Here is a 21,455-nt window from a genome sequence, read left to right as displayed (position 1 = left end):
TTTGAAGAAAAGACCAATGGATTGTGAACATTTAAAAACAGATAGCCAATTTCAAGACACAAATAAATTACAATTTCTCAATTTTTTGGAGCCAGATTACTGGAATATTGAAGAAGAAGTAGCTCCATGGACAGCAGCTGAAGAACATTTGCTTGCATTTAGTGACATTTTTAATTACAAAATTAATATTAATATTGTATGAGCACCTGTACAAAAGGGATCTTGGTATACCTGATTGATATATTAATTTATACAAATATTGAATAAGAGCATGTCAGGGTGGTACTTGAGAAATGACAGAAAGCCCATCTTTATGCCATTCTGTCTAAGCGTGACTTTCACAAAACCAGCCTAGTCTACATGGGGTACTACATTTTGAGAGAGTGGGTAGAAATGGACCCCAGTAAAGTGAAGGCAATATTAGAATGGGAACCCCTTTGAACAAAAAGGCAGTTGCAAACTTTCCTCGGTTTTGCAAACTTCTACCATCAATTCATCCCTGTGTTCACCCAGATAGCCCTGCCAATTACCAATGCTCAAAATAGGAGGGGTATGTGAAGCCCAAGCCTTGTCAACCTCTGAACTGAACTCTTGAATTTCAAGCCAATTTGAGAGGCTAAAAAGCTCTTTGTTGTGGAACTAGTCCTAAAACACCCCAACCCGAACGAGCTTTTTGTGATACAGGCAGATGCTAGTGATGCAGCTGTAGGCACAGTCCTGTTTCAGAAGAATGCCAAGGGGAAGCTGCAGCCCTGCGCTTATACTTCCACAAACTTTCTGAAACTGAAAGGCAATAGGCTATTTGGGAGAAAGAGGCCTACATGGTCTGATGGGCCCTCCTAACATGGAGGTAGTTCCTAGAAGACAGTAAGATTCTATATGAGTATGGATAGAACATAAGAATCTGATAGCATTCATGGAAACTGTCATCTAAGCAGGGCACTTAGATGGTGTTTGGTTGTTTCAACGTCACCCAACTCTTGGGGGGGGGGGATTTCCTAGTGGACACGCTTTCCCAGTATAACAGTGCCTGAGAGGAGGTTGTAAACTCCATTATCCTATCAAAATAGTTCTCAGCGCTAGCCCTCATGAGGCAGCAGAGGACATCACCATTGCAACCAGCCAAAGATATAACACAACCACTGAGAGCTGCTTTGGCGATGAGTGGTTTGAACAGCAAAAAGGGGAGCTGTCATTGAAAGAGGGACTGGCATGGATGGAGAGTAAGGTATATGTCCCAGATAACCAGAGGACTCTAATCCTACAATGGAGTCACAATGCTTAGGCAGCAGGGCTCTTCTAAAAAACATCCAGTGATGGAGCGCCCACAATTTTTGGAGACAAGCTGGTTAATTGTCCTCATTGTTAGGAAGTTTCTCCTTAATTCCAGATTGCTTCTTTCTTTAATTTCTTTCTTTAATTAATTTCCAACCATTGTTTCTTGTCCTGCCCTCTGGAGAATAAACTGACCCCCTCTTCTTTGTGGCAACCTCTTAACAATGCAGTTTTTTGTGTGAAAAAATCAGAACTGGTTTTGCTTTCTACTGTTTCTATATGGATCTATCAGTAAAATCATACTCTTTGTCAACTCGCAAAGCTTTCCTGATCTGCTCCCGAGTTGCCATAGGCAAGGGAATGGGAATTGTGCCTCACAGCTGCACCAAGGAATTCACACCTCAGTCAAAACTAGACAAAGCCTAGCCGGCCAAAGTCAAGGCCATCTCCACAGAGACCCACAATGGCTGGAGGGAGAGACTTCTACGACCCGCAAAATTGCTTCGTTGGGGAATGTGACTAGTGAGACATTCTGGGGGAAGGGGTAAATTTTATGAAGCCAGAGCTGGCTTCACCTAGGTAATGCTGACATGGCGCTCCTAATAAACAACTGGATTTTTCTTCCATTTAGCCATTTAGGCTTGAGAGTCTTCATTTTATTAGGGCATTGGTCAAAACTCTGACACTTTTGGTAAAATGTCCCAGGAGTTTCTTTTGCTGCATATGCCAATGGGATGGCTGACACACACAACACAAATTGTCATTGTGCGTGAACTACAGAAAGATCTCCTGTCTTTCAAGGCTTTGCCCCTTTGCCCTCTACGTAAGATTTATGTGTAGGTTCAGAGAATTCAGAAACAGGATTATCTGGACCCCTTTCAATTGGATTTCAGTCCTGGGTATGGGGCTGAAAAAGCATTGATCACACTTATAAGGATGGGAGTGGTGCATCCATTCTAGCTCTTCTTGATATCTCAGTAGCTTTTGATACCATTGATTATGATCTTTTGGACTGTGAGGATTAGGAGTTCGAGCACAGTGTTATCATTTCCCCTCTGTAATTGAAAATATGATTCACATTAAAAATGTAAAACTCTGCAGTTTGAACTTTCAGTGCAAAATTCTATTAATTTAGACTTAGAATAAAGTAGAGCTCATGTAGTCATATTTTCGGTCAAGTTTACTGACACCCTTCTTCCTCCAACTTGGTTTCAGTCAGTGGGGTGTGATCTAGCTTGGACTCCTTGTCTGTAGGCTTTCATAGGGTTTGATACTCTCCCAACGCTTAACATGTATATGAAATTGCAGGGTGAGGTCCTGACCATACCATCTTTTTGAAGTTTGAAAGATTTGGATGTATTTCTGAGCATACAATCTTTTCAGGTTAATTGGAGTCTACAGGATATTCTTAGTTTATTAAATTGGATTTTACCTCAGTTATTATTATAGACTTTTAACTATTGATTGGTTTTTGTTGTATTTTGTATGCTGTTTTATATATTGTTAGTTGCTCAGAGTTGCTATGGTAAGATGGGCAGCTATATAAATTGAATCAATCAATCATCTGTGGTGACAGTTTTAGGAAAAATTATACAAAAATTGTTCTGTGTTCTTTAATGTACTTAATGTGTAAATAGTTGTAGCTCAAGTTAGCTGAATTATTAAACATCATTCCAGATTTCCATTTCAGATTTTCAAGTGTGTATTTATTTGATTAACAAAACTCTTACAAAAATCTAAAGCTGTCTTGTTCACAACAGAAAAAGGATACATAGCACTACCTTTTATAAGCTAAAGCAAACAGTGATGAAAAATGGCACAGTTAAAACTTATAAACACAGTAATTTACATGTATCAAATGAGTACACTGAAATTTTATTAACATTTTTAATGATTAGCAGCAGCATAGGGAATGTCCATATACAATGAGAATTTTATGCATTATGATTTAGCTCATATGAGAAATTTTAGACAGGATTCGCAATGTGACTCCTAAACATTCCCTGAATGATAAATATAATGAGCAAACAGTTTTCTTCAGTTTCCTGAAAGAATTCAGCATTAGAACAGAATTAATTATAAAAGTGGTATTATTTTATTCCGAAAAAAACAAAGAAAGCTTAGTCCTCATTGTCTTTTGGGGTAGCATATTCCAGTAATTCCTTCTAGCAGTTTTCATCCGAAAAGTTCTCTAAGCTATACCACTCCTAAAACAGCACTTCATTATCTCTTTAGTCCATTTCATGGATTCCTTTGCTATTTCCAAAAATTATTAGAATGATACTTTGAAGTAGGAGAAACAGAAGTTAAGAGTGAGTCCATTTCTATTTTACGCACAGATATAATCTTTTCATATTCTCCAAGTTACCCTAAAACTAAGAAGTATAAGACTCAATCTAAAATATCCTAACTTTTATTTTTACTTGCCATTATAGAATACAGGGAATGCAACTATCAGTTGTTTTGGAAACTGCTTTGCTTAGTTGAGTAAAATCTTTCACAGACTTTTAAAGATTATGATTAAGCAGAAGTAGAAGTAGAAGTATATGAAGGATTGTTATCATAAAAAGGGTTATATATATAATCAGCAAGGCTGTGGGTAAAAGTAATTTCAGGGGGCTTCATTCATAATTTCATAGTGCAGGTTTCAGTGCTGTAACCTCAACATAGATGGGAATAGCCTTTACTAACAAAGCAAGGAGACAACATCACAGAACATTCATGCATTTAGTGAAACTGTCTTAAGTATTGAATACCAAGGTCCAAATTCTGGTTATATTGAGAAATAATGTATTGTATACTTGTTGAAGTTCAATTGAACTAACTAGGTAACTATTATTTATGCAAAACTTCCTTGATAACAAGAAGCATTAACATGATTCTGTTAACCAGACTACTAGTGCAATACCTGAACTAAATTAAGGACAAGGGATTGTAATGATTATAATGATGTTAGACAACAATAATTGATGTTATGCCTCTTTCATGCTTTTGATGGGTAGATAGGTCAGGAAAAGAAATATATTAAAATAAAGAACATTAATTGTGGGGTCTTGAAGGAAAGGCCAATTGAGGTTGAACAACTTGCTATTAAATCTTTTGACTGACTTGGCATGGAAAAGAATGGATTATATTGCTAAGGGAGTTCTTGCCCACGCCTGGCTTTTCCTTATTCCCACATAGTAAACTTATTGACATGTCAGTTATGAGAATGCAAGTTGATAGAATATGACAAAACACCAACCATCAGATGGTTTTAAAACATTTGCTTGTTTCGTATGATTGAACAAAATAGTAATTTATTAAAAGGTGCAAGAAACAATGACATGAAATACATGGTTTGTCGTCCAGCTTTTTCTCCAGTTTCCTGCTTTTGTTGGACACAAATTTCTTCCATAATGACTCTTCAGTCCAATCCATCTGTAAGGCTAGCAATGCATAAAATCACTGGCCATAAACACTTTCATCACTATAAGCCACATAGAGAAAATAATCTTCCTCATGATTATCCTATTAAAAGATAAAAAGGGGGTAGGGAGAAATAGAAATAATTATCAACTAAATATATAGAAGTGGGAACAGCATGTTAGCATGTAACAGCTTATAATAATTTAAAATGTTATTTTAAAAATATTTTTTTTTTAAAAGGTAAAGCAGAAACAGTTTAGTGAAGCAGCTATAAGGAAAATATCCATAAGGAAAATTTCCAACCAGAAACAAAGGCTAAAAGAGAAGAAACTTTTTTTAAAAAAATCTTTTAATGTGTTCTGTTTTTACACTTTTGTCACATTGAAACTTTGTTCCTTAAGATCCCAGTGGTGGCAGTATCTGATCAACCATTTGTCAGCGTTCCAAATATCATGCAGAATTAAATCATTGTCCAAGGCAAAGTAGTCCTTAAAACTCCAATTTAATAAGACAGGCATGTTGGCATTAAGCTGGTGAATTTCAACTCTAATGTACATCCGGTGAATTCACCCAGTTAAAAGTTCATCATTTTCCCCCACACCCCATAATTCATCACATGGTCCAATCTTCATCTTCCACGCTGGCATGTACACCCCTCTTCTTCCGGCCAGGTGTCGAGGTGCGGAGACAAAAGACGACCTTGAGCTTCTAAGAAATTCATAACAATACATTCCACAATCCTACTCCTTTCTATTCCCCCCTCCCAACTACTATACCAATGGAACAGCATAATATATATATATGTTTTAATTATGTGGCAGGCCAAAGATCCTAAAAGGAACAGAATTACAGGCCTGACACCATTATTGCTAAAGAAGATTGGATTTATTAGTGACTTAAAAGAGAGACAACCAGACATCCACAACTTCTGCAGGCAAGCCTTCCACTGAGTGTTCTCACAAATAGAAACTTCCCGTAATTCTAGGTTAGATCTCTCCTTGATAAGCTTTCATCCAATACTTTTTGTGCTGCCCTCAGTTATTTCAGAGAATAGGTAGACCTCCTCTTCTCTTTATCAACCACTTAAATATTGGAAGATTCCTATTGTGTCACCTGCTATTCCTTCCCTTTGATAGACTAGACATAGCCAATTCCCAAAACTATTCACTGTACATTTTAGCCCCGGCAGCCGCTAATCATTTAGGTTGCTCTTCTCTGCCCCCATGTTACAGTCTCAACATCTCTTTTTATCCTGTTGACCAAAACTGGACTCAGTATTCCAAGTGTGGTCTTACTAGTGCAGTATAAAGCAGTAATAACACTTTGTGATCTTGATATCCTCTGTTGTTGTATTGGCTTTTTTTGACAGCTGCAGCATCTTGCTGGCCCATACTCTGGTTACTGTCCATTAGGATTTTTAGATCTCTCTTATAATTACTGCTAATGAGTTAGGTACTACCTATTCATGCATTTTGTTTTTCTTACCCTAGTGTAAAACCACCACTGAATTTCATTTTGTTAGATTGAGCCCAGTGTTCAAAGTCTGTCAAGATTTTTATGGATCTTGAGCTTATTTTCTAAAGTGTTGATATTTTCCCCAACTTGGTGTCATCTGGAAATTTGATGAGTTTCCCTTCCATCCCGTCATATAAATCATTTATGAAGATGTTGGAGAATATTGGGCCTAGGACAGAATGTTGGGGTACCTCACTGCATGTTTTCCTCCTATTTTTAATTCCATTAAGGAGTACATGTTGAGTCCGCTCGGTCAGCCATTTACGAATTCATCTGTTTATCTCACATTTTTCTATCTTACCAAATCAGTTGTGGTCTACTTTGCCAAATGCCTTATTGAAGTCCAAGTATACTATGTCCACAGCATTTTGATGGTCCACTAATTTAGTCACTTTGTCAAACTTTGCAACAAAGTTTGCCTGGCATGATCAGTTTTGACAAACTCATGTTGGCTTCTATTAAGTTTTGCTTGTTTCTTGGTGCTTAGAGATTTGTTGCTTATCTTTTCCAGGATTTTCCCAGATATTGATGTCAGGCTAATTGGTTTGTACTTTCTTAAATCCACCCCCCCCTTTTTTTTTGAAGACTGGAACCCCATCCACTCTTTTCTAATCCTCTGAAAGCTCCCCAATTCTTCAGAATCTTTGAAAGATATGGTTCAGTGATTTTCTGTCAGCTCCTTCAGATGGATGTGATCCATCTGACCCTGGTGATTTGAACTTATACTGTGGAGAGGCATTTTCTTGTCTACTTTGACTGGTATTCCTTTTTTTTGTTATAATTTTTTTTATTTTTTCATAACATATAATCACATGTATACTATTACATAGCCAACATCATATTGTATCATTAAATGTTTACATCAATTCATCTTACCATTAACTCCCAAAAACAATTATACCATACACCATATTTGTACCTTATCCATCACTTTTTTCTCCCTTTCTCCTCTCCTCCCTACCTTTCTTCCCTCTGTCCTCCTTCCCTTCTCTACTTCCCCTTCCTCTCTCCTTCTCCTCTCTCCCCTTTCCACTTCTCATTTCTCTCCTCCTCTTCCCCCCCAGTTGCCCTCTCTCTTATCCCTCTCTTCTTCCTCTTCTCTACACTCTCTTCTCTACTTCCCACTCTTCATCTCATTTACTTGGTGTATTTCAGCTTCTGAGCAAGCTCCATTTTATGTTGATGATATTTATGATTCCTTTTCAATATACATATTTAATTTTAACATGTATTCTCCTCCTTTTAAAAAACAAAAAACAAAAAAGTATACATATGATATATACATATCATTGTGCTTTTAACCACCACCACCCCCGCCAGCCTAATTTTGGCCGAGATGTAGACCTGGTTACAATTCCCAGCTATTCTCATCATTATCTATATATAATTATACATCCTTACATGCCCCCAGTTAGTGATTCTGTCTTTAAATCTCAATAGTTTCCCACTGTAGGTGTATTTCATGTTCCCTCTCCATTTTTCCATATCTTAGATTAGATTACCCTTAATCTAATTACCCTTAATACAATTAAGGTAATCTAATCTAAGATATGGGAAAAATTACCCATTTTTCCATATCTTAGATTAGATTACCTTAATTGTCTATAAATGGCAATTCTCGCTGTTCAATGTTCATTGCAATTCCCATATATTATATAGAATAAAAAGCAGTAAGCATCTCACTTTATTCATCATCTTAAAAGTTCTATATATGTCCATGTTTCATATATTTTAACCTATGCTTAGTTATGCTTTTATTGTCATATTCAGTCAATTCACAACTCAGTTTAATTATCATGCATAAAAGTGAATCACAAACCTCTACTTTACAACCTCTCCATATCAGTATCATGTTTATCCATATTATTAACCTTTGTTTAATTATCATTTCATTATTATATTAAACCAATTAGCAACTCCATTTTATTGTCATATTTAGGAATAAAACCTTAGCTTTATATTTTCCCATATAACAGTTTATAGTTGTCTGATTTTTTCCTAGTAAGTCTTTTGTCCCACTTCTCTGATCCTGTCTTCTTCCTTTTCTTTGTTTTGATACATCCACTCTCTTCAATTTTCCCCAGGCCACCATCAAAAGGATATTTTACCTTTGTTGGGGCAAAACCTCCTACTTCAATTTTCCTTATGCCACTAACAACCTCAACCTCTTTTGTCTGCTTTTTATTCCCTTTTGTTGGGACATCTCCCCTTTTTACAGTTTTCCCTATACCATTGCCAAGAACTACTGTGAAACCGGAAGAGAAGCTGGGGCTATCTTAATCTTTTGCAGAGAAAAAAAGGATGAAAGGGGGGGGGCTAATTACAAATACAAATACAAATACTAAATAGCAGAGTTGGAAGGGACCTTGGAGGTCTTCTAGCCCAAACCCCTGCCTAGGCAGGAAACCCTATACCATTTCAGACAAATGGCTATCCAACATCTTCTTAAAGACTTCCAGTGTTGGGGATTCATAACTTCTGGAGGCAAGCTGTTCCACTGATTAATTGTTCTGTCAGAAAATTTCTCCTCAGTTCTAAGTTGCTTCTCGCCTTGATTAGTTTCCACCCATTGCTTCTTGTTCTACCTTCAGGTGCCTTGGAGAATAGTTTGACTCCCTCTTCTTTGTGGCAACCCCTGAGATATTGGAACACTGCTATCATGTCTCCCCTAGTCCTTCTTTTCATTAAACTAGACATATCCAGTTCCTGCAACCGTTCTTCATATGTTTTAGTTTCCAGTCCCCTAATCATCTTTGTTGCTCTTCTCTGCATTCTTTCTACAGTCTCCACATCTTTTCTACATCGTGGCGACCAAAACTGAGTGCAGTATTCCAAGTGTGGCCTTACCAAGGCCTTATAAAGTGGTATTAACACTTCACATAATCTTGACTCTATCCCTCTGTTTATATAGCCTAGAACTGTGTTGGCTTTTTTGGCAGCTGCTGCACACTGCTGGCTCATATTTAAATGGTTGTCCACTAGGACTCCAAGATCCCTCTCACAGTTACTACTATTGAGCAAGGTACCACCTATACTGTACCTGTGCATTTCGTTTTTCTTGCCTAAATGTAGAACCTTACTCTTTTCACCATTGAATTTTATTTTGTTAGATAGTGCCCAATGTTCAAGTTTGTCAAGATCCTTCTGTATCTTAAACCTGGAGTGTTGGCTATTCCTGCCAGCTTGGTGTCATCTGCAAATTTGATGAGTTCCCCATTTATTCCCTCATCCAAATCATTGATGAAGATGTTGGAGAGTACTGGGCCTAAAACAGAGCCTTGGGGTACTCCACTGCATACTTCCCTCCATATAGATGCAGTTCCATTGAGGACTACACGTTGAGTGCGGCTGGTCAGCCAGTTACAAATCCATCTGGTGGTGATGCTGTCTAACCCACATTCTTCTACTTTATCTAGTAGTAGGTTATGGTCTACCTTATCAAAAGCCTTACTGAAGTACAAGTAAACTATATCGACGGCATTCCTCTGGCCCACTAATTTTGTCACTTTTGTCAAAGAACGCAATAAGATTAGTCTGTTTTTGACAAACCCATGTTGGCTTTTGGCTATTACTTTGTTTACTTCTAGGTGTTCACTAATTCGTTGCTTGATTATCTTTTCCAGGATCTTTCCTGGTATTGAGGTCAGGCTGATAGGTCTGTAGTTTCCTGGATCTATTTTTTTTTCCTTTTTTGAAGATGGAAACCACATCAGCTCTTTTCTTTCTTTTTTTAAAAAAAAGAATTTTATTGATTTTTAAACATTTATAGGAAAGGGTAGGTGGATATACAAAAATTTTGGCAGCTCCATCGTGCTAGAGGTAGAAATCTCTCCAAAACTCACAACTTTTACAGAAAAGAAAAAACAAAAGATAAAAGATAAACAGAAACAGCATCTTGTTATACATTGTATCAACTATGTGTTCAATCGTCTCTTTCGCCACTTTCTAATATATCAACAATTACAATGATATTTCAAATACATTTATTTTTGTGACCTGAGTCTTTTCAATATTGCTCCCTCCCCCCTGTTTTCGGGTGGAGCTGCTGCCCCTCACTCCTTCATATCTTATGTATTGTCACCTTTTTCACTGCCACTTATATTTTCGTCTTCTAGGAGGGCACTATGTTTTTTAATGAAGGCCTCTGCCTCCACAACTGTGTTAATTCTAATTCTGTTTCCCTCCCAGAAGATCAACATTCTTTCTGGCAATAACCATCTAAACCAAATTCCTTTATTATATAATTTCTTTGATAAGGAGGAATACTTCCTCCTCTTATCTCTTATTTTTTTCGGAATTTGCTTAAGAATGGTAATTTCTTTGTCTTTATATTTTAGTGCCCCCCCCCCCTTTGGGCCCCTAGCATCTCATCCCTCGTGGTCTCCCTAAGAAATTTAACATGTACTTCCCTTGGAACATTATATGTTCTGGCATATGCTGAGTTAATCCTGTAAACCAGATCCATATCCCACCACAACTGTTCTTTATCTCCTTTAATATATTCTGCTAAGATTGCACTCATAATATCCTTAAGATCTTCATTTTCTGTCTCTGGTAGGTTCTGGAATGTGAGAAAAAAGGACATTCTTTCAAGTTCTATCTTTACCATGAAATTTTCCAATTCTCTATTCCCCTTCTGGACTGGCTTAACTTCCTCCCCCAGCCCAACCACACCCTCCTCCAGCATACCAATTCTTTGTTCATTTTCTTTTGTTTGCTGCTGTACACCTCTGAGCTGTTCTTTAAAATCTGCCACCTCTTTTTTCAACTCATTTTGTTCCTTCATTAGAGCCTGGAACATTTGGGTAACAGATAAATCTTTTGAACTCTCTCCAGTCCCTTCTTGTTGTAAAAATGATGGGATTTTTGTCTGTTGAGTCGTTGGGCTGGATGTAGAGGAAGTGGGTGCCCAGGCTGCCTTGCCTGAAAGTGGTTTCTGGGCCCCATTTGTCTGAGTTCAGAGATGACTATAAATCTTTTGCAAAAGAAATGGCATCTGTGGAGCATGCAGCTGGGTGAGTCCGAGAAGACAGGCAAGTCCAAAAGTGAAAGTTAATCCTCAATCACAGTTCCAAGCCAAAAAGTCACAAAAAAAGAGAATCAAATAATCCAAATCCAGAAAGACCACTTAACAGGAGGAGCTCCAGGAGTCCTTCAGGGGGGAGTAGTAATATAAAGCCAGAATTTCTTCAAAGGTTTTCTTTGCCTTTCTTCAAAAGGCAAATTTCATTTATAAGTGCGAAGAAGAAGATGGAAGCAGGCCATCTTGGCTCCCCCTTTCACAGGGGACCAGGGAGCAGAACATCAAAAGTTTCCATAAAGTTTTTAAAACAGCTCAGCAATCACCTCTTGCAGTTGTGATATAAATCTTTCTCACATAGTTAGTACAAGTGACTAATTCAACTTTTACTCTCTCTCCCCGTTCTGAGATTGAGAGATAGTCCAAGTGCCGCTTTACCCGAGGGGGGTGAAAGAACCCCCCTCCAATTTTCTAACTTCAAATAGATTGAATCCACAAATTTACAAAAGGTTGCTGCTCATCAGGATTAGGGAGATTGGAGCGAACTTCTCACCGCAACTTCAGCTGCAACTTCTAATTAATTACTTCCTTCCAGAATCCATTCAGTGAAGGTGCAGGTAGCCAACTGCTGCGCTATGCACCCCCCTCGCTGTCCGGCTCCTGAGGCGAGGTTGGAAACCCCCCCCCCCCATGGCTGCCGCCGATTCCAGGGGTTCCAGCAAGCTGTCCTATGGAAGATGGTCCCTCCGAGACTGCCTGTGCTCCTAAAAGGAGCTCACCGGAGAGACGAACAGCGGACACCCAGCGTTCGTCGCCTTCGGAAACCGGAAGCCATCTCCCACATCAGCTCTTTTCCAGTTCTCTAGCAGTTCCCCGGTGCTCCAGGATATCTGAAAGATATAGTTCAGTGGTTCTGTGATCTCATCTGCCAGTTCCTTCAGAACCCTGAGGTGTAATCCGTCCTTTCTTCATTGTGAGCCTTAGCTTTCCTTGCTTCATCTTTATAGGTTCGGGCTATTTGCTGATATTCTGCCTTAGTTATGTCCCCTTCTTTCCACTTTTTATACTTATCTTTTTTGTCCTTCAATTTGTGAGATATTCTTTTTGCAGCCATGCTGGTGTCTTTTGGGAGCTGTTATTTTTCTTCTTCATTGGTATTGTGCTAGACTGGGCTTTTGTAATCTCACTTTTTAAAATTTCCCAAGCTTCTTGAGTTGTTTTCCCCTTTAGGATTCTCATCCATGGAATTCTTCCCAAGCTCTCTCTAAGTTTATTGAAATTAGCTCTCTTAAAGTCCAAGACTCTAGTTTGACTTTGTTCTACTACTTGTGTTTGCATAATGTTGAATTCCAATATTGCATGGTCACTTGCCCTCAGGGTTCCTATGGCTTCAACACCTTCTATCATTTCCTCTCTGTTAGTGAGAATTAAGTCCAATATGGCTGATCCCCTTGTTCCCTTCTCTACTTTTTGGGAAACAAAGTTGTCTGCTAGGTTCGTTAGGAACCTGTTGGATCTTTCACTTGGTGCAGAGTTTGTTTCCCAGTTGATGTCAGGGTAGTTAAAATCTCCCATTACTATTGTGGTGTGCTTCCTGCATACCTTAGTTAGCTGACTAGCAAAAGGTTCATCTACTTCCTCTGCTTGGTTGGATGGCCTGTAGTATAGATCTATGGTAATGTCATTCCTCCCCAACCTTTAATATTGACCCAAATGCATTCAAGATAGTTCTCATCATTGCTGTGCTCTGTTTCTGTAGAGATGTAGTTATTTCTTATATATAGTGCAACTCCACCTCCTCTTTTATTTGGTCTATTTTACAACCTCTCCATATCAGTATCATGTTTATCCATATTATTAACCTTTGTTTAATTATCATTTCATTATTATATTCAACCAATTAGCAACTCCATTTTATTGTCATATTTAGGAATAAAACCTTAGCTTTATATTTTCCCATATAACAGTTTATAGTTGTCTGATTTTTTCCTAGTAAGTCTTTTGTCCCACTTCTCTGATCCTGTCTTCTTCCTTTTCTTTGTTTTGATACATCCACTCTCCTCAATTTTCCCCAGGCCACCATCAAAAGGATATTTTATCTTTGTTGGGGCAAAACCTCCTACTTCAATTTTCCTTATGCCACTAACAACCTCAACGTCTTTTGTCTGCTTTTTATTCCCTTTTGTTGGGACATCTCCCCTTTTTACAGTTTTCTCCATACCATTGCCAAGAACTACTGTGAAACCGGAAGAGAAGCTGGGGCTATCTTAATCTTTTGCAGAGAAAAAAAAGGATGAAAGAGGGGGGGGGACCCTAATTACAAATACAAATACTAAATAGCATCATTTTTGTTGCTCATTTAATTGAATTTCTAATTCACCCTGTTTATTCCTCATACTCTGTGCATTGGTGTACAGATTTCTCCTAGGCGCTGCTTGGAGTGTCCAAGCCTGGGTTAACTTCAGCTTGCTGCCCAAGGACTGAGTTCAAATCTTTGTGTAGCCACACCTCCTGTTCCCCACAGAGGCTCAGTTCTAAAAACTCAGTCGCCCTAAAAGGATGCAGTTGCGGAGTTCCAGTCCTTGAATAGCAAATTGGACTCTCCAAGCAGTTAGTGTAGCCTTTTTCTTTTTTTGTGTTTAGCATATAGTGTTAGGATTCTTTATTTTTCCATTGTGTGAAAGTCCACTCCTAATTGAAGTGCAGAACAGATGCTCGGAGCGTGGCTGCCTTCCGTGACCACCACGGTCGAGGCACCACCGGGAGGCTCGTCAGCAGCTGTTGGCAAGCTCTGGGAGCAGGTAGGTAGGCTAGGGACCCCCTCAAGAAAGCTGTCGGTAGACTATTCTTAGCCTGGAGGCTCTACTGGGCCTTCCAGATTACCAACAGCTCCCCGGTGTGTTCCGAAGCTTGCGGTGGCCATTTTGGACAGGAAAGCCGTTTCTCAAGCCGTTTGCTTGCCGCAATCTGTTTTCCCGAGCAGATTGCCGCTGGAAGGGCTTCTTAATTTGGGATCTCGCTCTGGGGCTCCAGGCAGATCCCCCCCTCCCCAGGAAGACTATTGAGAGCGGCTGCAAGGAGTTTGGCTTTCTCGGGCCATTCCTTGCTTTATCACAGCGCAGATCTGCAGCACCCTGGGACTTCCATTTTTGGCGCCAAAAATATTGCTGACTGTTATTGATCCCTGCAAGGCCCGTTTTCCTCAGAATTTGGACTGCGTTAAAGGGGCATACTTTCAGACCTTTGCATTGCTGAGACTACCACAACTAAAACTCTGACTGAGATAGAGAGTGCCATGGCCAGCAGGAATGTGTCTGAGGCCAGGGATCAAGCTGAACCTCCAGCTAACAAACGCAGCAAGCCCAACCCTGCTGCTAAAGGGAACAGTGCAGGCTGTCCTGCAAAAGGGCAGCAGCCCCAAGCCAAAAAGGTCTCAAAAGCTGCAGAAAGATTGGCTGAAAGGAGACAGAAGGCCCTGGAGAGACAGTTTCAAAAGGCAGTTAGTGCCCAGGCACAAACTGTGCAAGCCAGGGAACCACTTCCACCACCAGTCTCTACAGACATTCCCTTGGTGGAAACTCCAAGAGAAGGCTCTCCTTCTCTGGCAAAAGAAGGGAATTTTGGATTATATCCCAATCCTTCCAGGGCTTCCCCCAGGTCTCCTATCTTTTCTCTGGAGGAGGTAGATATGGAAGAGGCTTGTTCCCTACTGGGGGAGGAGGCCCCTTCCATTGGCCCTAACTGGGGAGGCTCCTGAGTTATCCCAAGCAGTGCAGGAGGTGTTCAAAGGGCAATATCGCAGGGGATTGCTAATGGCATCCAACAACTGGGGTTATCCTTGCCCCTCCTGCCCCCCTTCCCTCTTCCCATCCGACCTTCCCCCGACCTCCCAGAGCAAAATACAGGGTATAAATATTTAACAACCATACGCTAACATAAGCTAACTAATTTTAACATGTTACTATTCTTGTGCTTAACTCCCCCTTTATTAAGCTAACTTTGAATAAATTGTAACATTCCTTATGCCTTCATTCATAAGCTAACTGAAATTTTTTAGTCCGGTATTTGTTTTGAATATAGTCAATCCATCTTGTCCAATCCAGCTTGTACTTCTCATCTGAATGGTCCTTCAGATATGCTGAAATTTTGGGCATCTCTGCTAAGTTTACTACTTTTAATGTCCATTCTTGGATAGTGGGCAACTCTTTCTTCTTCCAGTATTGCACCACCAACAATCTTGCTGCCGTCGTTAGGTTCAAGATCAAATTAGTCTCTATAACAGTACAATCTGAAACTATGCCTAACAAAAACAACTGGGGTGTGAACTTTATCCTCTTTTTCAAAATATTTTGAATAACCCACCATATTTTTATCCAAAATACTTTAACTTTTTTACAAGTCCACCAAATATGGTAATACGTGGCACCAACACAGTCACATCTCCAACATTTAGATTGTAGATTCGGATACATACAGGCTAGCCTTTTTGGATCTAAATGCCATCTGTACAGCATCTTGTAAAAATTCTCTCTCAAGTTCTGAGCTTCTGTAAACTTTACATTTCTTACCCAAATCTCTTCCCATGTTTCCATCACTATTGGCTCTTCAAAATTTTGTGCCCATTTTATCATACAATCTGTTTCTGAGTCTATTTCTATCAATACATTATACAACCTTTTTATGTGCATTTGACCCTGGTTCCTGATTTGTTTTATCAAGTTATCCTCATTTTGGATAATACCGGATTTCTGGTCCTTTTTCCATCTAGCCTGTTACTGACCATACTGAAACCAGGTTTGAATTACCCTTTCGTCTCTTAATGCGTTTAAAGATTTTAACTGTAGTGCACCTCTATCCATACTAAGGAGTTCTGCATATGTAGTTACATCTTGTTTTCTATACTTATGTTCTCTATAGCGTGTCTATGCACCAACTCTCTTTTTAGCTACGTCTGGCACACTCTGGGTACATCGGGTACACTGGGCCCATAACCAGTGTTAAGTAATTAAGCTCCCCGTTAGAAGAGCGAGTATGCAGAGAAGCGTAATGAGAGTGATATGGAATAACACGCACAAACTAGCATACAGAGACACTGAATAGTATAAAAATATAATAGTTTACTATGTAGAAATATAGAAGTATTCAGAGTCCAGTTAACAGTCCAAGTCATACACGGTTCAGTAATTCAGTTATCAAATAGTCTCAGTTTAACACACAAAGTAGATAACAGTTGGAACCACAATACCTCAATATACACCAACCAGCTTCTAACAAAACAGAGAGAGAGAGATCTAACAACCATTCTGGCTCCCTCTTATAGCTGCTTGAGGTAACAAACCAATTACATTTCTCTAACATTTAAAGTAACAGTAACATAACCATAGCTTAATATACATTGCCAAGCCAAGCCTAGGGTTACATCCCTAACATGGTGTATAAATTGAACAAGGCCATTTATGGATTGAAGCAGTCAGCCAGGAATTGAAATATCTGTCTAGATACTGCATTGAATGGTCTTGGGTTCAAAACTTGCAAGGTTGATGGTTGCATATACACTGGAAAGTTACAAGGTGGGGATTATCAACTATTAGCATTTGTGGATGATCTTTGCTTCATTGCAAAAGATGTATCACAGTAAAAGGATTCTCAAGTATGCTTTTGAAGGGAATTGAGTTTGGGTCTTCAAATAAAGGGTATCTGAAGAATATTAAGGTAACTGAATTTTTGTCCATTCCATTCATGAAGGGAGGAGTGTCAGAATATTCATGAACTAGAATAGGACGTGGCAACGAAGTCAGCCAATGAATAGGCATAGCAACTAAATCAGTCAATGAGGGCTGTTTAGAAACTGAAACAGTATTTACTGGAGAGAGCTAGGTGCCTGGGTGTGATTTAGGCTTAGCTTTATTGCCCTGTATAGAGGAGGTTCTCTTTGCCTGTATTAAGCTCTGAACTTTGAACTGAAACCAATCTCTCCTCTGCCTGTGTCTTGCTATTACCACGTTTGAGAATCTACTATTGCTATTGTACATTTACTCATGTGTTATTATGTATATAAAGAAGTTAATGAATCCTGCTGAATCAGTTATCTGGGTGGGCTTTCTGGATTTGATTTTTGCAACAAACTCTCACAGAATTTTAGTTTTCTTTTTGTTTACTTTTAATCCTGCAACTTCCCCATAGTCATCTATTTTCTTCATTAATTTGGGTCCAGTTGTTTGCGGTTCCTCTATGATAAATACCAGGTCATCTGCAAACGCCTGTAGGTTGTATTTTTCTCTTTTTTTTAATCTACACCCCTTTTATTTCTGTGTGCTGCTGAATGTCTCTATTTAACACTTCCAATGTCAAAATGAATAGTAAAGGGGACAGAGGACATCCCTATCTTGTGCCTTTTTTAATATTAATAATCTGAGAAAAACTGGACGTGTCGCAGTGAGAATGGTTGGGAAAATAGCAAGCTCTGAGGGGTTTTGCAAAAACCCCAGCTGGCAAAGCACCATCAGGAGGTTTTTGGGCCAGAACCATCCTGGAGGGATGCTGAAGAAGGAGAGGTGTTTCGAATGATCATGAAGAGCAGGTCCGAAACAACCTCCTTGACAGGTCCGGAAGCTCTCCAGACCGGCGGTAGGGGTGGCAGCCATCTTTCAATGATCACACTGGAGCTCGGGCATCCAGACCAAGTTTAGAGCAGGAGCGGTGATCAGATGGAGTATTGGGACCAGGAGAAAGGCTGGCTGACCCAAGGGTAAAGAAATTTTAAATTTGGAGCTTAAAAAATTTGTCCAGAGATTATTTAAAACAGTGACATTTAGAATACAAAGGGAGGGGGGAAAGGTGATTGCCCAAGAAGATTGTGGCTAATATAATTGGAATTGGAGATATTTAAAATAACAAAAGAGAAAGACACAGAGAAAACAGGATAATTTTACTGAGTGGATTTGGAACTTTTGGACCCCGAAAATTTTGACAAGTTATTGATTTGACTGTATTGTGGGATCGTAAAAGCCATCTACTGGAGGAAAGAAAGCACAGCAACATCTGTAAACAAAGCACAGCAGCAAAACCTGACCTTGAACACAGGAAAGATAAGTGGAAGAAGTTTTAAGGAGTGCACAGGCTTTTTCTGTTGTTTGACTTTGCTTTGCTACGGCTGAGAAAGTAAGTTAAAAACATTTGAAGTGGACTGTTTTACTCTGGGATTGGATATTAAAGCTGGAAAAATTTGGAAACAAGAAGAGAGACTTAATTGTGGTAAAATATAAAAATATTAAAAATTTGTTAAATTTAAATATGGAGTGTGGGATGTATGAAGAACTACTTGAAATGTTCAAAGATGCACGTACAACATAAAAAGGTATTAAAGAACCAGAATAACTGTTGAAATACATAGAGCAGGAAATAGGGGAGGAACTGACAATGAGGAAACAAATGAGAGGCAAAAAGCTAACATTGTAGAAAAAAGCTGAAAATAAAAACCAATTAGACAACTTCATTGAGATTCATAGAGAATATAAAGAGCAGAGAGGAAAAAGGAAAATGGTATCCAAAAAAGGAACAATTCAAAATCAAAGATAGAAATAGTGGGAAGCAAAAAAGAGAAATCCTAAAGAGAGTTACTCAAATAATTCATAGAAGAATGACAGAAAAAAAATCAGAAATAAAGATATAATACATATAAAAGAAAAAAGAAACAAGGAATTTAAGAGTAGGCGATAGAAGGATAAGCTGAAAATTGATAAAAATGGAACATCAAAGAGAGTAAGGAATGAGTTAAGAGAAAATGGTTAGGTAAGGAGGAAGGGAAAGAAGGGATGTATCAATAGGAAAATGAAATATATTAATACTGCTAATGATATAGTTAAATAAGATGATATTGTTAATTTTGGATAACCAATTAAATAAAATGCTTGTTATATTAAAATTGAATTTGAGGATATATGCTACCTATAGAACTTAGAATAACAAATGGAAAATGAAATGATAAATTTGGTATACTTTCTGAAAGGGCAGAAAATGATATTGCTTAGGTGTTAAAAAAAATTAAATTTAAGATGGAAATATGGGAAGAAAATAATGGGGCTGAAATTGGAAATGGTAATGTGATGTAAAATAAATTATGTATATGAGAGAATGTAAAAGGGGGAAAACCCGGACAACACTTTGTAAAAGGAATTTAAAATTTATAACAAAAAATTTTAAAAAAATATTTGAAAAAAAATATTTAAGCTTTTAGCTATTATTGACACATAAATTTTATAGTCCACATTTAGAAGTGAGATTGGTCTATAATTTTTAATTTGCAATAAATCTGCATCTTCCTTTGGTATAAGTGTAATATTTGCTTCCATCCAGGATTTTAGTATCTTAGCTTCTAACAAGACTTCATTATATACTTCCAGCATTGATGGTCCTAGGGCAGTGGTCGGCAAGCCGCGGCTCGCGAGCCACAAGCGGCTCTTTACACATTTTAATGCGGCTCCCCTTCCTCCTCTCGGGCACTTCAAAACAAGCACCCCTTTCCCTTTTTTCTTTTCGACCCACAATGATTAGGGAGGATCCTGAAGTCGGGCGGGGACGAGAAGCGAGGAGGCAGAAAGAGAAACGGAGGCTAAGGAGCTTCCCCCCCGCCCCCTCCCAGCAAAAATCTAACCGGGGAGCCGGGCAGTAGCAAATTAGCCAATCATGCGAGGAAAGCGAGGTCTGACCAGGTGGGCAGTGAAACTCCAGGGCTCTCTGTTCTAATTCCCCGTGAAAACTGTTGCCTCTGAAGCATTTGCTCTACTGTTTGAACCTTTAAGCGTCCCTTTCCCTTTTTTCTTTTCAACCCACAATGATTAGGGAGGATCCTGAAGTCGGGCGGGGACGAGAAGTGAGGAGGCAGAAAAGCCTCAGACCTCGCTTTCCTCGCATGATTGGCTAATTTGCTACTGCCCGGCTCCCCGGTTAGATTTTTGCTGGGGGGGGGGGAAAGCTCCTTGGCCTCCGTCTCTTTTTCTCCCTCCTCGCTTCTTGGGGCTCCACCAATGGGGGAGCAAGGCCCAGCACCAGGCTTTGGGCTAACACAGGGGTCTGCAAAGTTGGCTGTTTTAAGACTGGTGGACTTCAATTCTCAGAATTCTGGGAATTGAAGTCCACCAGTCTTAAGAGCCAATTTTGCAGATCCCTGGGCTAATATGATTGATGCCCTTGATGGACTTCAATTCTCAGAATTCTGGGAGTTGAAGTCCACAAGTCTTCAAGCTGTCAGGTTTGAAGACCCCTGGGGTTTTTTTTCTAAAGGGTTAGGGGTGCAAGGATCTTGTAACTTGACAGCTTTAAGACCTGTGTGCTTCAAATGCCAGAGTTTATTGAAACTAAAAACAGTGTACCATCCTATGTATTTTCGGTTTTAAAAATGTGGCTCTCAAAATAAATTTCAATCGTGGTTTTGGTGAGATTTGGCTCAGTTGAAAAAAAAGATTGCCCACCACTGTCCTAGGGTATCTTTTGTTTGTAAACTTCCGCTGGTAGGCTGTCTGGTCCTGGCATTTTATTGTTCTTCTGTCTCTTAATCACTTCAGTTAATTCAAACATTGTTATCTTTTCGTTTAACATAGTTCTTACTGCTTCAGGCACTTTAGGCAGCCTGAATATTTGGAAGAGCAATATTTCTTCCAAATATTGTTTTATTTTAAACCTCTGATAGTTCTTCTTGATTGTACAAATTTTCATAGTAGTTCTGGATTATTTTCTTTTTTATCATTTTGGTGCTGAAGCATACCCTTCTCATCTACCAGACTTTGTATCTGTTTCTGTTCTTTCCCCTTTTTAAATTTATATGCCAGCCAACTCCCTGGTTTGTTAGTGTTTTCAAAGAAATTTTGTATTACACTTTTAATTTTTTGTGCCAATTCTTCTTTTTCAATTAAACTTAACTTATGTTTTATTAATTCCATTTGATTTTAAATTTCTTTTTTGGTGTGGTTCTTTCTGTAACTCTGATTCTAAACTTTTATACTCTTTTCCAGTGTCTTTTGATGTTGTTTCTTTTTCTTTCTTTTTCTTTTCTGTATAGGTTATGACTAATCCTTGAAAATACGCTTAGACTGTATCCCATACATTTTGCAGTGAGATCTCTTTCTTTCTATTCTCTTTAAAAAAGAACTTCATTTCTTTTTCAGTTATTTGTATAAATTCATTGTCCTTTAATATAGATTGATTCAACATCCATCTCATTTTTTTCTTATATCCTTTC

General features: G+C 38.8%; 1 protein-coding gene across 1 annotated transcript in view; it reads right to left on the bottom strand.

The window, feature by feature from the left end:
- Positions 1–2,959: 2,959 nt before the first annotated feature.
- GABARAPL1 (GABA type A receptor associated protein like 1) overlaps positions 2,960–21,455 on the bottom strand; it is a 102,591-nt gene continuing 84,095 nt past the window's right edge. The window contains exon 4 of the mRNA XM_081948589.1: positions 2,960–4,785. Coding sequence (XP_081804715.1) covers positions 4,720–4,785 — 66 coding nt within the window. The 3' untranslated portion in view covers positions 2,960–4,719. The remainder of the gene's footprint in view (positions 4,786–21,455) is intronic.

The sequence above is a fragment of the Natrix helvetica genome (genome assembly GCF_964273705.1).
Source record: "Natrix helvetica genome assembly, chromosome: 1".
NCBI lineage: Eukaryota > Metazoa > Chordata > Lepidosauria > Squamata > Natricidae > Natrix > Natrix helvetica.
This window is presented reverse-complemented; position numbering and strand designations above follow the sequence as displayed.